We start from the raw sequence: 16768 nt of genomic DNA on the forward strand, positions 1-16768 counted from the left end.
TGCTTATGATCTTGGTATAATGGTATATTATAAAGCAAATGTACATCATTGTATATTTAAAATTTAAACATACTATATATGCATGTCATATGAGATGATTTAATATTAATAAATTATTAATGTGATGTAGATAGAAGTAATGTTAAGAGGGTGGATACTGATGGCTCCTACAATGACACTTGGTGCTCTTCAAAAAGCTTGGAAGAATCTCAAGAAATCAAATGCATGGAAGGAAGGAGAGCCACCTAAAGAAGAGAGTGTGCTTACTTTTACTTATGCTCGAGTTTAGTGGGCTAATTTAATTCAAATGTTGTTAGATTTTATGCCCAAACTTTTTTATGTTTTGAAACTTAAAATATACAATCCAAGGTCATCATATATGCCTTTGGTGTGTGTGTGTGTTTTATTTTTTTTTCATGGATTTGCTCTTGGAATTGTGTTTAATAACTTTCTTGAATTATGAAAGTAAACTTTATTTAATTTGCGTGAGACATATTTTGGAATTATTTTATAATGTTTAGAGTTATGTAGAAAGATTTGCATATCACAAGTTCACAACCATGAAGTTGTGGGATCATAGTTCACTAGAGACATATCGGGGTGGAAATTTCTTAATCCTAAAAAGCTGAACACTATAGTTTTTGCATGAGTAATTATGGAATAAAGATAGTCTTGACATATTGTATGGCTTTCTTAGATTCATTTCGTTGTTGCTTGTTGTCAATTGTAAATGACAAATGATTTGAATTGATGATAAATTTTGCCTTAGCTTGGAAATTTTTTAAGTTATTAGTTTTAAAAGACGAATAAAAGTAAAAAATACTAATATAATTACCATGATTTCTAAAACTCCTACAATTTCAAAATAGTACCATTATAAGCATTGACCATGATGAATTATGAGAGTTTGCATAACCTAATACTTAATCTTTCTTGCCACTACCCGATTTTGGGCTCCGGTTACCTGGCACGGTAAACGGTTTTAGTCTCTGGTAAACGATTACCACGGTAACCGGTTTTGGGCTCCGGTTACCGTGGTAATCGTTTACCATGCACAATAACCGGAGCCCAAAATCGGTTATCAGACACGGTAATTGGAGCCCAAAACCGGTTACCATGCCCGGTAACCGGTTCGGGCTCCGGTTACTGCTATTGCCGGAAATAGAAAAAACACCACCTTCCCGCCGACGAGGGAAGGTGGTGGCTTGTCATTGAGGGGATATGGTGGGTTGTCGGTTAGGGTAGTGGTGGTTGTCGCCGATCGAAAGGGGTGGTGGGTTTGCCGGGGAGGAAAAATTGGTGGTTATATAGTAAGGGCATGATTGTCCACTCACACCAAATGTTGGCGATGGTGATCATTTTGGACGGCGGTGTTTAGCAATCCACTTTGTCACTTTCTATTTTGAGAACCCCCAACAATAAACTGAAAACCAAAACAGCTTCAAACATCAATCTCTTCATTATGCCGACGACGACGAGCAACATCAGCAGCAAGTGCAACATCAGAGCTCTTTGGATCCTCAACAATGTCGATTTTGTCGTCTTCTCCAGGTTTCGAATCTTCATTCATCCTCCATTTTCATCATTTTGTAGCTCAAATTTTACTTTTGTAAACCCTAACATTATCGATTATTTTGTGTGTTTAGTCGTCAATTTCATCATTGTTTAACCTAATTTCGAAATTTTCAATTCGATTAACAACAATTTGATTTGAATTTTGTGTAGGAGGTTTCCTACTGTTGAGCGCCGATGGCGTGCTGCCTGCAAATCGGAGGATGAGAAAGTTGTGGATGAAAACAATGATGATAAACCTACTGTATCGACTTCGCTTCCCAACGATTCGGAGTTTTCCGAGGCGTTTACCAATCGAAGGAAGAGGTTTTTGAGCTAAATTATACATTGATGATGATGAATTTATGCTGTGTTACTTTGAAGTTTTAAGATTGTCGTGATCATTATCTGGTTCAAATGTGTTGAAACTCGATACAATGAAATGCGGTAATCTTATCCAAGTTCCTGAATAGGATAGACTTTGAGTTCTAGGAAATGAACTTGGAAAAGGTTTGAATATTTGTGTGGTTATTGTGATCATGTTATATGATAAATGTAATGTGAAGAAGAAACATGTCCAGTGATGCCTATGGAAATGGGAAATGTCAACATTTACACGGCTTATGATGAACTGCTCCTATTCCAGTAAGATAGGAATAGGAGCAGTTCATCATAAGCCGTTAACTGTTTAGGAGAGCAATGAAGTAAATGCATAAGAAGTTATTTAATTTTGAAATATGCTATTAAATGGAAGACAATCAATTTAAAATGAGGAGAATGTTTGAAGAATCTAAACTTGAAACTGTCATAGTATTTCATTGGTAGGGAGTGATATGGATTTAGTGTACTACACTTAAAGGCATATGCAAGTGGTAGAATTATAATATTAGGGAAGCTTAGTTAGAGGCATTTTCATCAACTTTGTTCTCTTTGATAGGTATGGATTAGCTTAGCTGGTTAACTTTTGGTGGTGGTAGCTGTGTACATTAATACCCAAGACTTGAGCTTAAATCCCATCAATATCATTTTTCCTTTGTGGCTCTCTCTACACGCGTGCGCACAGTCACCAAAAAAAAAAAAAAAGAACCCTTACAGTAACATTTGATTACTCTGTAACTTATTTTTATTTAAAGTGATGAAGCTGGATACTCATTTTTTTTTTTTGTGGCCAACATAATAGGTGTTAATTCATGATCAAGTATTCATCAGAAGAAACATAAAGGTTTCCTAGTATTCTCTGCCTTGGGGATCTTCACTGTCACTAATTCTCTATTTCATTGTTGTGTGTGTGCAACCATGTTTTGTGTGCATGTGTGTAGGGATATGCATTTTGTTTCTTTTATTTATCTGCTTTTTTTTTTTTTTTTTCTTCTTCTTCTTGTGCAGTAGCTCAAATTTTAAATTAGCTTAAATTTCAATTTTTTTTTTCTATTATGCTGTATAATGAGCTCTGTGTGTTTAGTGCCTCCAATTTGTCTGTTTAACAAAGCTTCACCATGTGGTCTTTATGTGATGTAATTAGTTTTTATGTACTGTAACAGGGAGGGATCTGTTCGTGGTTCTGGCATACGTGTCGCTGAATCAGTTCAGGGGTCAGATTCCTGGGTTGATGACCCTATTGTGCGCCACATCATAAGTCTCCATATTGACCATGAAGAAGGAGAGGGCTACATGTTATGGCCATTAATTTTTCATGTGAAGGGACCATATTGCATCTTGGTATTGCCATTGGTGGAGCCAAAGCATGTGAAAGCATATGAAAGACTTTACAAGAGATCAGATTGTGGAACAGCTATTGGCATGGACCCAAATTTATCCTCTTTACTGTTTGATCTCCCTTCCATCACAGGGTATGGTATGTTACCTTCTGAGATTATTATCATTTTGCTTTAATCATCTTTCTCATCCCTGTTGTACTAGATATTCTGCCCTCAATTGCTCTTTTGGTTACAGTGTTTTGTACTTTGTGGCACCATGTGCAAAAATAAAATCATTTTGAGAAATTTTGTACATTATCTGAGCTTGAAAACCCCCTGTGGTTTCCCAAATGATTTCTGCCTTTCTAATCTAAAAAACTCTTAAAAAAATTCCGTAGTCAACATATAAGTTGGTTGAGCCTTTCTTGTGTAGGTTCTTTTTCCTTTATGCCTTATGGCTAGCCAAATCTGCATCTTTCTCTCTCTTTAATGGAGTAAGGCTTTTGGCTAATTTTGAACAACGATCTAATATGGAGTATTGTAGACACCTAATTGTGTCTTCCCGACCCAACCTCTCAGAAAATCAACCTTTTACACCTGGTATTAAGAGTTGAACTTCAAGTATTAAAATTCTCTTATTGGATAAGTTCCATGAATTAGGAAGTCTATTGATGACCTTATCTGATATCTAAAACGTGTACTACTGACTGCTGAGGAAGTGTGTCTTTGTATTTTTAAGGATTTTTGCAAGGTTGCCTTTGAAGCTGGGATTTAAAAGGTGTGGAATTTGATTTATAAAATCTCTTTCTATAGATCATAAACAGATGTGCTATTATGATTCATATATTAGGCGCATGTATGAAGTGTGAGATCTACACAAAATTTTGTATTATAAAAAATTAGTCTGATATCTAACAAATTGCAAGTAAGCATCAAATCCCTTTTATGTTTTGTCGATCTAGGTTTCAGCATGGTTAGTTGCTCATTTGAATTCCTAGAATTCTAGATATTAAATTGTAGACATGATGTTATTATGTCTTTTTGGTAACCTAGCATATAAAATTGTTACAAGCTATTAGGTTTTAGGAAGTGGTCAATAACTTAATTTCCCAATTCTTTTGAACTCATTTACACACATATATTATTTAAAAAATTGAAGACTTGGAGAGGCATTGTGAACCAAAACTTAAGAGCTCATCTGATGCTATTAGCCTATTCTTGACTTCTGCCTTTTGGAGTTGCCTTGATGGGCTTGTTTGTCTTTTAGGGTAGAATAACCATTTAATTGGCTAAGTGGATATGCCTTATTTGACTCAGTTGTGGAGCTAACTTCGGGCCCATTGAGGCCGGCTGTAAAGTTAATTTCAGGTACATATCAATGACAAAATGTTGCTTCCGTGGTTAAGGCATTAAGAGGGGAAGTCTTTGAGTGAGTGTAAAGAGGTCTAGTGATCTAATCTAATTATTAACATTCATTTTTAGTTTCCTTTATTTATATTCCACTTAAATATTATTTCAAGTTTGCAACATTTGCTATCTCTTTTCATGGAGCTTTTTTTTTTTTCCAAGAACATTGAGCATTAAAGCTTACTACATGCAGTTGTGTTTTAGGGGGCAAGAAGGGTATACTGAAATTATTGATAAATTTTAACAAAAATCATGAAATTTCGACCCTGGTAAATTTGGCCCTCTTTGGAATGAATGTTTTTGGCTTCCTTCGTTCTTGGAGATACCTTGAAAATCTTATTTAAGCTAATTCTTTATCTAGATTTGTATCTCTAGACACATAAAAGCTTGTAATTTGGTTTCTCATGATTTTCTTGGGTTTTTAATCTGTTAGACAGCTGTCAGTGTATTTTAGAAAGAATATTAGTTTATTTTGATTTGTTGGCAAGTCTTGTGACTTACTGTCACCAAGTCAAATGATTTACTGTTTCAGATACTAAAGATTAAAAAGGAAAAAAAAAAGCTGTTATTTGTCTTCTCTGTTCATTTTCCTGCTGCTAGAAAAGTGTTTGGGTATTTTATTACAAATTGATATCCATATCATATCTGAGACTAGTCTACTTGGCTCTTGCACATGTCAGGGCTTTTATGCTTGCACATGTCATCGGAGACATAATCACGGGGGATTTTGCTGAACCTGAGATAGCTGTTAGTGCATCACCGTCAGTAGGAGGGCTGCTTGATTCCCTCACCGGAAGCATTGGGATATCAAGTATCTCTGCAAGAGGCAAACCAGTTCCTGCATCAGTCCCCAATTCCCCCGCATCTCCTGCTTCTCTAGCTGGTTCTGTGTTGTCAGATGCTCAAAAAGCTGGTTCCAGGCCACTGGAAAAAGATGCTTTACAATCTTTCATCAGCAGCTCAATGCCCTTTGGTTGGTATCTTTTGCTATGTTATTCTTCATTTGACGATGGATATGATAATAGCATTGACATGTACTTATATATCCTATCCACTTTTTATAGGGAAGAAAAGTTATAATTATATTACTTGCTCTTGTATTTTTTTTAACGCAGGTACTCTGTTGGATCTCAGCTACTCCAATCTTTCAGCTATCAGGTTGAATGGCTTCTCTGCCATAGATGTGCCCCCTGCAGATGTCAAGCAGCCAGCTTGGAAGCCCTATCTTTACCGAGGAAAGCAGAGAATTCTGTTTACTATCTATGAAACAATTAATGCTTCCATGTATGACCGTGATGAGATCCCTGATAGCATTTCAATCTCAGGCCAAGTTAATTGTCGAGCAGAATTGGAGGGGTTACCTGATGTATCCTTTCCCTTGACAGGCCTGAACAACTCTCGCGTTGAGGTTTTGTCATTCCATCCATGTGTTCAAGTTCCAGAGCATGGCATTGACAAGCAATCTCTAGTTTTTTCACCGCCTTTTGGTAATTTCACTTTAATGCGTTACTTGACATTCTGCAACCTTGGACCTCCGGTCAAGGGATTTTACCAGCTCTCCATGGTGTCAGAAAATGAGGGTGCATTTTTATTCAAATTACGACTTATGGATGGTTATAAGGCTCCACTTGCAATGGAATTTTGTACTATTACAATGCCCTTTCCTCGAAGAAAGGTAGTCTCTTTCAGTGGGACACCATCTATTGGAACTGTGTCTTCTACAGATCATTCAATTGAGTGGAAAATTATAACAAGTGGGAGGGGAGCTTCAGGAAAGAGTGTTGAGGCAACATTTCCAGGAACTGTTAAATTTGCACGCTTACAGACACAAAAATCTCTTGGGTCAGTAAGAGGGACTAGATATGATGAAGATAGTGATACAGAAATGGAGAATGCAAATAATGGTGTTAATATTGAGGAGTTTCTGGAAGAAAAGATGAGAAAAGATCTGCCACCAATCGATTTAGAAGAACCATTTTGTTGGCAGGCTTATGACTATGCTAAGGTACATAGACCCAACTCTTTTGAATTACTGAATATCACTGGTGCCTGTTTTTTCCTGCAGTAATACTCTGCTGGGTGTTTTTTTTTTTTTTTTTTTTTTTTTTTTTTTTTTTTTGGGGTTGTCGTAGTAGCTGTTTTCTAAATTTAAAATTTTAATCAAACAACATCAATTTTCAAGCTTAGGAGATACTTACACAATATAGACACATCATTAGATATACATGTGATAGTTGTTCATAAATAATCTTTTGACTTATTAGGTCTCTGTTCTGCCATTTGGAAATTTTAAGTAATTTCTACTTTCCTTTATTGTGATGTTCAATTTTTTACTTTCTGTAGTCTTCCAATTAAAGTAAGAGACTTGCCAAGACAGTCTTATTAATAAAATTCTACTGGTGTCCTGTGATTTGGTGTTTGGCTCTCTTTTTATTTTTTTTTCCTTGATGTGTGATCAGATAGGCTTGGCATATAATCTCACTTTTGTTTTGGTTCATGTTTTTTCAGGTGTCCTTCAAAATCATGGGGGCTTCATCATCTGGAATGTCTGTTGATACGAAACATGTAAGTTCATAGCTTTGTCTCTTTCTACTTGCTCCAGATTTTGGCTTGCTGCTATGATATCTTGTGAGGGTATTAAAGTGTTTCATTAAGAGGACTTCCATTTCAGGTCCCAAAAGATATTGATCAAAATTTTGCTTAGCATTTCCTGAGCACTAAATTAACCGTCTACGAATTATATAGTTTTGATACTAACTCAAGTGATCTGACTAAACCATCATGGCAATGTCAAACTGACATGGTAATTGGTAATTTTCAACCATCATTGCATTAACCTTCTCACCAAAATAAGGTTCCAACCAAATCTGTTTGAAAGACACTGCCAGACTGACTTCCATCATTCTTGATGCTCCTTTTTGGGTGGGAAGAAGAGGAAGATGGAGAATTGTCATGGGAATCTTTTGGGACTTGCAAGAGGATTCATTTGATATTTATATCCAGTGATTTATTCCCATATTATTTGAAGTTTCTTGGTTGCATGAAGATGATTATGTAATATTGTTGGACATAGAATTCAATATGAGATAACGTGGGTATGTCTTTTGACAAGTAGTGTGTCAAGTTGTGTGAGCTAATAATGGTAAGTCTCATATACATACCAACGAGTATGTATATAAAGTGCTTCCGCTTTCTAATATTTGGGTAGTTAGACAATTTGCTACATTGAAATGAGTTATAGGGAGAGAGAAAGAGTATACGTGTTAACCAGAATCACACTTTTGGATCTAGGTAGGAGACAAGAGGTTTCATTTTTTTTTCCATGTGTGTAACATCAATGCATATAGTTGGAGATTATTTGATTATGTATCCTTTTGGCATGACCGTTTTACTCTCTCCATCTAGAAATAATTGTCACATTATCCCAAACTATCATCATAAAAATCCACTTAACTAAACAAATAGTTGTGTCCCTTCCTCCCTTCCCCCCTAACTCATTTCATATGAGGGTGTCATCGAGTATCCTAATTTCTCTCTTACTTTTTTTACTGACTGACTTCTTATGGACATACCAAAATAGCATGCGGCTTATATATCCACACACAGCACGTACACGTACTATATATATGAGTGTGTATAAAAATGGTGTTATGTGCTGCTTTTGGTAGCTGCTATCCCCGTGTCGGATAATATTGTTTCAACCCATTTATGACCATTATCCGGCTACATACAAGTCACGTGAAAGCTTATAGCCAATACAAGAGGTGTGTACGAAAACGAGTAAATTGACATTTTTAAGGCAAATTGGATGGTTCCACCCACCCAATTGAACTCTCGTAGGATATTACGGACCATGGTAAACATTTCGGCAATTTTTATTCCAGGGCGAATAAAGGTCAAAAAATTTAAAAATTGAAGACTATAATCCACGCTTTTTGAGAAATTTTTGAGGTTACGGGGTCCGGTGGCGAAAGGTCGTGAGACCTTATAGGATACATCTTAGGGTCATATAATGCTGCTTGAAACCATGTATGACCATTATATGCTGTCAAAAATGTCCGTGGTAGGCTTCAGTTCACGAAAGCGGTGCAAGTTACGAATGGATAAATTGACCGTCTTAAGGCATATTGGATGGTTCCATCCACCCAAGTGGACTCCCGGAGGGTATTAGGGACCATGGTAAACATCTTGGCAATTTTTATTTCCGGGCAAAAAAATGTCAAAAAATTCCAAAATTGAAGGCTATAATCCACATTTTTTGAGGAATTTTTGATGTTACGGGGCACGGTGGTGAAAAGTCTTAAGACCGTACAGGATACATCTTAGGGTCATATAATGCCGTTTGGAACCATATATGACCATTAAATGTTATCAAAAATGTCCGTGGTAGGCTTCAGTTCACGAAATCGGTGAAGTTTCGAACGGATAAATCGACCGTTTTAAGGCATATTGGATGGTTCCACCCACCCAATTAGACTCCCGGAGGGTATTAGGGATCATGGTAAATATCTCGGCAATTTTTATTTCCGGGCAAAAAAAAGGTCAAAGAATTCCAAAATTGAAGGCTATAATCCACGCTTTTTGAGGAACTTTTGATGTTACGGGGTCCGGTGGTGAAAAGTCTTAAGACCCTAGGGGATATATCTCAGGGTCATATAATGACGTTTGGACCATATATGACCATTATATATTGTCAAAAATGTCCGTGGTAGGATTCAGTTCACGTAATCGGTGCAAGTTTCGAATGGGTGAAATGACCGTTTTAAGGCATATTGGATGGTTTCACCTACCGAATTGGAATCCCGAAGGGTATTAGGGAACGTGGTAAACATCTCGGCCGTTTTTAATTCAAACTGAAAAAAGTCAAAAAATTCCAAAATTGAAGGCTATAATCCACGTTTTTTGAGGAATTTCGTGAGACCTTATAAGATACATCTTAGGGTCATATAATGTCGTTTGGAACCATGTATGAACATTATATGTTGTCTAAAATGTCCGTTCAGTTCACGAAATCGGTGCAAGTTTTGAACGGGTAAATTGACCGTTTTAATGCATATTGAATGGTTTCACCCACCCAATTGGACTCTCAGAGGGTATTAAGGACCATGGTAAACATCTCGGCTTATTTTTATTTCCGGCCGAAAAAAGTCAAAAAAATTCCAAAATTGGAGGCTAAAATCCACGTTTTTTGAGGAATTTTTGAGGTTACGGGGTCTGTGGCGAAAGGTCGTGAGACCTTATAGGATACATTTTAGGGTCATATAATGTCGTTTGGAACCATGTATGACCATTATATGTTGTCGAAAATGTTCGTGGTAGGCTTAATTTCTCGAAATCTGTGTTTAGAACGGGTAAATTGACCGTTCTAAGGCATATTGAATTGTTACACCCACCAAATTGTACTCCCGGAAGATATGAGGGACCATGGTAAACATCTCGGCAATTTTTATTTCTAAGAGAAAAAATAGCAAAAATTACAAAATTGAAGGCTATAATCCATGCTTTTAGTGGAATTTTTTAGGTTACGGGCTCTGCTGGCGAAAGAATGTGAGATCTTATAGGATATATCTTAGAGTTATATAATGCCGTTTGGAACCATGTATGACCATTATATGTTGTCAAAAATATCCGTAGTAGGCTTCAGTTCACGAAATCGGTGCAAGTTTCGAACGGGTAAATTGGTTGTTTTAAGGCATTATGGATGTTTTCACTTACCTAAGTGGAGTCTCGGAGGGTATTAGGGACCATGGTAAACATCTCAGGAATTTTATTTTCGGACGGATAAAAGGTCTATAAATTCAAAAATAGAAGGCTATAATCCACGCTTTTTGAGGAATTTTTGATGTTACGGGCTTGGTGGTGAAAAGTTTTGAGACCCTAGGGGATACATCTTAGGGTCATATAATGCCGTTTTGAACTATATATGATCATTATATGTTGTCAAAAATGTCCGTAGTAGGTTTCTGTTCACGAAATCGGTGCAAGTTTCGAACATGTAAATTGACCGTTTTAAGGCATATTAGATGGTTCTACCTATCCAAATGGACTCCCGTAGGGAGTTAGGGACCATGGTAAACATCTTAGCAATTTTTATTTCCGGGCTAAAAAAGGTCTAAAAAATTTAGAAATTGAAGGTTATATTCCACACTTTTTGAGGAATTTTAAAGGTTACGGGGTCCAGTGGCGAAAGGTCGTAAGACCCCAAAGGATACATCTTATGGTCATATAATGCCGTTTGGAACCATATTTGACTATTATATGTTGTCAAAAATGTCCGCGGTAGGCTTCAGTTCACGAAATCGGTGCAAGTTTCGAAAGGGTAAATTGACCTTTAAGGCATATTTGATGATTTCACCTACCCAATTGGACTCTCAGAGGGTATTAAAGACCATGGTAAACATTTCGGCTATTTTTATTTATGGGCGAAAAAAGGTCAAAAAATTTCAAAATTAAAGGCTATAATACACGCTTTTTGGGGAATTTTGGAGGTTACGTGGCCCGGTGGCGAAAGGTCGTGAGATCCTATGGGATACATCTTAGGGTTATACAATGCCGTTTTGAACCATATATGACAATTATATATTCTCAAAAATGTTTGTGGTAGGTTTCAGTTCACGTAATCGGTGCAAGTTTCGAATGGGTAAATTGACCGTTTTAAAGCATATTGGATAGTTCCACCCACCCAAGTGGACTCCCTGAGCGTATTAGGGACCATGGTAAACATCTCGGTAATTTTTATTTCTGGGCGAAAAATTGTCAAAAAATTCCAAAATTGAAGGCTATAATCCACGCTTTTTTTGGAATTTTTAATGTTACGGGGCCCAGTGGTGACCTAAGGGATACATTTAGGGTCATATAATGCCATTAAGAAGCATATATACGGCCATTATTTGTTGTCAAAAATGTCCGTGGTAGGCTTCAGTTCACCAAATCGGTGCAAGTTTTGAACGGATAAATTGACCGTTTTAAGGCATATTGGATGATTCCACCCACCCAATTGGACTCTTGGAGGGTGTAGGAGACTATGGTAAACATCTCGGCAATTTTTATTTCAAGGCGAAAAAAAGTCATAAAATTTCAAAATTGAAGGCTATAATCCACCCTTTTTTGCGGAAGTTTTGATGTTATGTTGCTCGGTAGTGAAAAGTTTTGAGATCCTAGGGGATATATCTTAGGGTCATATAATGACGTTTGTAACCATATATGAACATTATATGTTGTCGAAAATGTTCGTGGTAGGCTTAGTTGATCGTTTTAAGGTATATTAGATGGTTCCACCCATCCAATTGGATTTCCGGAGGGTATTAGGGATCATGATAAACATCTCGGCAATTTTTATTTCCGGGCCAAAAAAGGTCAAAAATTCCAAAATTGATGTCTATAATTTACCCTTTTTGTGGAATTTTTTATGTTACGGGGTACAGTAGTGAAAAGTTTTGAGACCCTAGGGGATACATCTTAGGGTCATACAATGGCGTTTGGAACCATATATGAGTATATGACCATTATATGTTGTCAAAAATGTCCGTAGTAGGATTCCGTTCACAAAATTGGTGCAAGTCTTAAAGCAGTAAATTGATTGTTTAAGTCATATTGGATGGTTTCACCCACCCAATTGAAATCCCAGAGGGTATTAAGGAATATGGTAAACATCTCGGCAACTTTTATTTTTCGGCGAAAAAAGGTCAAAAAATTTCAAAATTAAAGGCTATAATACACGCTTTTTGGGGAATTTTTGAGATTTCGTGGCCCGGTGGCGAAAGGTCGTGAGACCCTATGCGATACATCTTAAGGTTATAAAATGCCGTTTGGAATCAGATATGACCATTATATATTGTCAAAAATGTCCGTGGTAGGCTTTCGTTCATGTAATCGGTGCAAATTTCGAACAGGTAAATTGACCTTTTTAAGGCCTATTGGATGATTTCACCCACCAATTGGACTCCCGGATGGTAATAGGGAGCATGGTAAACATCAAGGTTAAAAATTTCCTAAATTGAAGGCTATTATCCACGCTTTATGAGGAATTTTTGATGTTACGGGGCCCGGTGGTGAAAAGTCTTGAAACCCTATGGGATACATCTTAGGGTCATATATTGTCGTTTGGAATCATATATGAACATTATATGTTGTCATAAATGTCTGCGGTAGGCTTGAGTTAAAGAAATCGGTGCAAGTTTCGAGCGGGTAAATTGACTCTTTTAAGGCATATTGGATGGTTCCATCCACCTAATTGGACTCCTGGAGGGTATTGGGGACCATGGTAAACATCTCGGCAATTTTTATTTCCGGCCAAAAAAGGTCAAAAATTCGAAAATTGAAGGCTATAATCTACGCTTTTTGAGGAATTTTTGATGTTACGAGGCCCGGTGGTGAAAAGTCTTGAGACCCTATGGGTTACGTCTTAGGGTCATATAATGACGTTTGGAATCATATATGATCATTATATGTTGTCAAAAATGTCCGTGATAGGATTTAGTTTACGAAATCGGTGGAAGTTTCAAATTGGTAAATTGACCGTTTTAAGGCATATTGGATGGTTCAACCCATCTAATTGGACTCCCGAAGGGTATTGGGGACTATGGTAAACATCTCGGCAATTTTTATTTCCGGGCGAAAAAAGGTTAAAAATTCCAAAATTGAAGGATATAATCCACGTTTTTTGAGGAATTTTTGATGTTACGGGGCGCAGTGGTGAGAAGTCTTGAAACCCTATGGGATACATCTTAGGGTCATATAATGACGTTTGGAACCATATATGATTATTATATGTTGTCGAAAATGTTCGTGGTAGGCTTTAGTTTACGAAATCGGTGCAAGTTTCGAGCGTGTAATTGACCGTTTTTAGACATATTAGATGGTTCAACCCACCCAATTGGACTCTCGAGGGGTATTAGGGACCATGGTAAACATTTCGTCAATTTTTATTTCCGGACAAAAAAAGGTCAAAAGTTCAAAAATTGAAGGCTTATTTTCACGCTTTTTGAGGAAATTTTTTAGGTTACGGGGCCCGTTGGCGAAAGGTCGTGAGACCCTATGGGATACATCTTAGGGTCATAAAATTCCGTTTGGAACCATATATGACCATTATATGTTGTCATAAATATTCGTGGTAGGCTTGAATTTAGGAAATTGGTGCAAATTTGAAACGGGTAAATTGACTGTTTAAAGGCATATTGGATGGTTGCACCCACCCAAATAGACTCCCGGGGTGTATTAGGGTCCATGGTAAGCATCTCGGCAATTTTTATTTCCGGGTCGAATACACTATTTTGGATCAATTTTTTACATTTTTTCAAAAAAATGAACTGAATGTGTTGCTCTTCTATTGGCTGAGTACTTAACCGTCTAGCCTCCCAAGTCCTGACAGCTTTTTATTCTAGGAAAAAACAAGTATACATCATTAATAAATTTAATTATATACAAAAATAAAAATAAAAATAAAGGGCATACCTTCTAAGTTCAAAAGGCAAGGATCATTTTAAGAAGGCTTTAGGCCAAGGGGCAAACACCACACTTCATCACAATCATCTAACATATGTACCCTACCATCAACCTGTCATTAAACTACTAGACCATTCTACATGTTCTTGTTTCCATATACGGGACTTAACTTTTGATTTTCTTGGAAGCAATTTTCATTTCTTTTCTAGTGAAAACTTCAGAACAAGCAACTGACATTGAATTTTGGAAACTCCTCTATCTTTGCAATTTTCTCCACCTACGTGGATTTGCTGTAGTGTCTAATTGACGTAGTCAATCCGGTCCTAGTTATCTCTTATTAGTAGGTTCATTGATCAAGTTTTGGATTGCCTTTGTTTCTTATACTGTTGTATGCTTTGCATCAGGTAAACATCTATCCTGCTGTTAAAGCGCCTATTGAGTTTTCTACTCAGGTAACTTTCGTGTTTATAATTGCAATAAAAACATCACTTATAAACACTGAATTATATTTGGACTAAGGCTTTGTTGTTGTGGTAATCTGTTTTATTGAAACTTGGCACTTGTTTTGAGTTAAGTAAATAGCTTTTGATAATTGTTTTTTTAGTCTTCTGTTGCTTGTATCCTTGCGCAATCAATCCTAATCGTTCCTTAAATACACTCACACTTTCTGTTGCTTCCATCCTTGTGTGATAAAAGAGCACCTACCCCTCTCCCCACACTCAGTTTTAGCCTCCTGTTGCTTGCATCAGTGTGCAATAAAGTGTCGTCTCTAGCATATTCTTGTACTTGGAATTATTTCCAAATTAACTACCATTGGCTATTCTCCCTGGAGCATGTATGTCTTGGATGCTTTGTAGATGTGGATAGTGTATGAGCTTCCTTTCTTGCTTCATTTGTAAGCTTTAGTTACTCTTTGTTTTCACATCCAAAAAAAGCAAAAGGAGCCTTTTGGCTTTTTGGGGTGCTCTGCTGTGTGTCTTTTCGGATGAGTCATAAGACTCAAGGCACTGAACCTTTTGTAAATACTTGTTATGTAAGCACTACATATTCTTGGGACCACTGTTTATGACACTGACCAATTGATGGATTTGGTGGCACTTGGATTTGGGGCATCTCTATGTGTTATGGCATTTAGTAAACTATGTAGGACAGCTAATTAGCTGCAATTGAGGAGGCAACTCGTCTGTGCTTCTGCATATATTATGTTTGAACAAAATTATGTAACATTAGACTTTCATATCAATGTTTCCCCCTTCCCCCTTCTTTCTGGGGTAATTTCCTTTGCCCAAAACTTATCTGATTGACTGATGTGAAGCGTGTTTCCACTTGACAGGTTACTTCAGGGGAATATATTTTGTGGAATACATTGGGGAAGTGCCCTTCAGCTGCTATGCCTACTGCCTAAGGATGAGCAAGGACTGAAGCTCAACAACTCAACTGCTCTTTTAACCTACCGTACATGAATACTTCGGGAAATTGCCCTCGTGGCTTACTGGGCGAGTTCTAATGCATGTACTGATGTGATGTACACAGTTGAAGGAGAGATATACCTGAAATTTATCAATTTTGTTGTGATACAATGAAAAGTTGTATATTCTGGCAATTGCCGCTAATGATTAGCGACTAACGAAAATACTTTGCTCTCTAATCCTAATTACAGGAGCCCCTTGTTTATGACAATGCAAGGACAATTTTGTACAGATATTTTGGGCATCCGGGGATATCCACGCAAGTCCCAAAAGTGCTTCTCATATTGTTGAGGAAGTGAAGAAATAAAAGTACATTTTTCTAACAGCATGTCATTTCTTTTCCTGAATCCAAGCATCAGAGCATAGTACTGCCCCTTTTTTTTTCTTTTCCTTCTATCTTTTTTTCATGGCACATCAAATAATTACTTTATGCCCTGTACAAATGTTTGTAATCCAAATCTTACAACTAATTTTATTCTGTTGATTTTCTTGCATCTTTCATAAGCATTGATCAAATGACAGCATCTTAAGTGACATCAAGGGTTACCTAAGCATTACAGCTTTAATTTTATTCAATTTATTTTAGGGTTTAGGGTTAGTGTTTGCGGAAAAAGGTGGAAGTTTGGCGATTAGTTTCATTGACTCTTCATAGTTAATCCCTCGCCACTGCATCTGCGCGTCTAAAGAGATTGAACACCACTCTGTTAAAGTCGGATCACTTGCTGCTAAAACCAGGTTGAATCCCAGTACTCTGGTAACTAGTTGTCGTGTAAGTCTCGTGGAAAATTATGTTGCACAAGCAATGAAAATGCATTACTTTTTGTAGAATAGATAATGAAGTACTTGAAACTCTCGGATAGACCAAAGAAGATAGGCGTCTTTGAATCCGGCTTTTTGAGCAAGGAGAACATAACACATCAGAGGCATGAATCTTCTCCTGGAATCCTCCGAGCCACGTTGCTGAGCTTTTTTGCTTTGCATGGACCATAGCACCACTAAAGGATGCATCAACATGTATAAAGGACCAATTTTGAGTGAGGTAGGATAGGAGATTCCAGTCACTTTTCAAAGATAGGTTGGAGGGTTAAACCCTAATTTCGGCGAGAAAAATTGATCTAATTCGAAAATACCGAGTGTATGAAAATTATCAAACTTTTGTAGAATTGATTTTTATGTACTACGTTGATACCAAACTTAGCT

The 16768-nt window shown here is 37.0% G+C and overlaps 1 protein-coding gene across 1 annotated transcript; it reads left to right on the top strand.

The window, feature by feature from the left end:
- Positions 1–1406: 1406 nt before the first annotated feature.
- On the top strand, positions 1407–16072 carry LOC145611607 (AP-5 complex subunit mu-like). The gene is made up of 8 exons (XM_081666947.1): positions 1407–1551; positions 1726–1878; positions 3093–3401; positions 5336–5628; positions 5771–6660; positions 7164–7220; positions 14504–14551; positions 15433–16072. The coding sequence occupies exons 1-8, from the start codon at positions 1463–1465 to the stop codon at positions 15502–15504; spliced, it is 1911 nt and encodes a 636-aa protein (XP_081523073.1). The 5' UTR covers positions 1407–1462; the 3' UTR covers positions 15505–16072.
- Positions 16073–16768: the final 696 nt, after the last annotated feature.

This window comes from Chenopodium album, chromosome 24 (genome assembly GCF_948465745.1).
Source record: "Chenopodium album chromosome 24, dcCheAlbu1.1, whole genome shotgun sequence".
Taxonomy (NCBI): domain Eukaryota; kingdom Viridiplantae; phylum Streptophyta; class Magnoliopsida; order Caryophyllales; family Amaranthaceae; genus Chenopodium; species Chenopodium album.

Coding starts and splice junctions, on each gene's coding strand:
- LOC145611607 (XM_081666947.1), top strand. CDS start 1,463: ATGCCGACGACGACGAGCAACATCAGCAGCAAGTGCAACATCAGAGCT. Junction 3,402..5,335: donor GATCTCCCTTCCATCACAGG/GTATGGTATGTT, acceptor TGCACATGTCAG/GGCTTTTATGCTTGCACATG. Junction 6,661..7,163: donor AGGCTTATGACTATGCTAAG/GTACATAGACCC, acceptor ATGTTTTTTCAG/GTGTCCTTCAAAATCATGGG.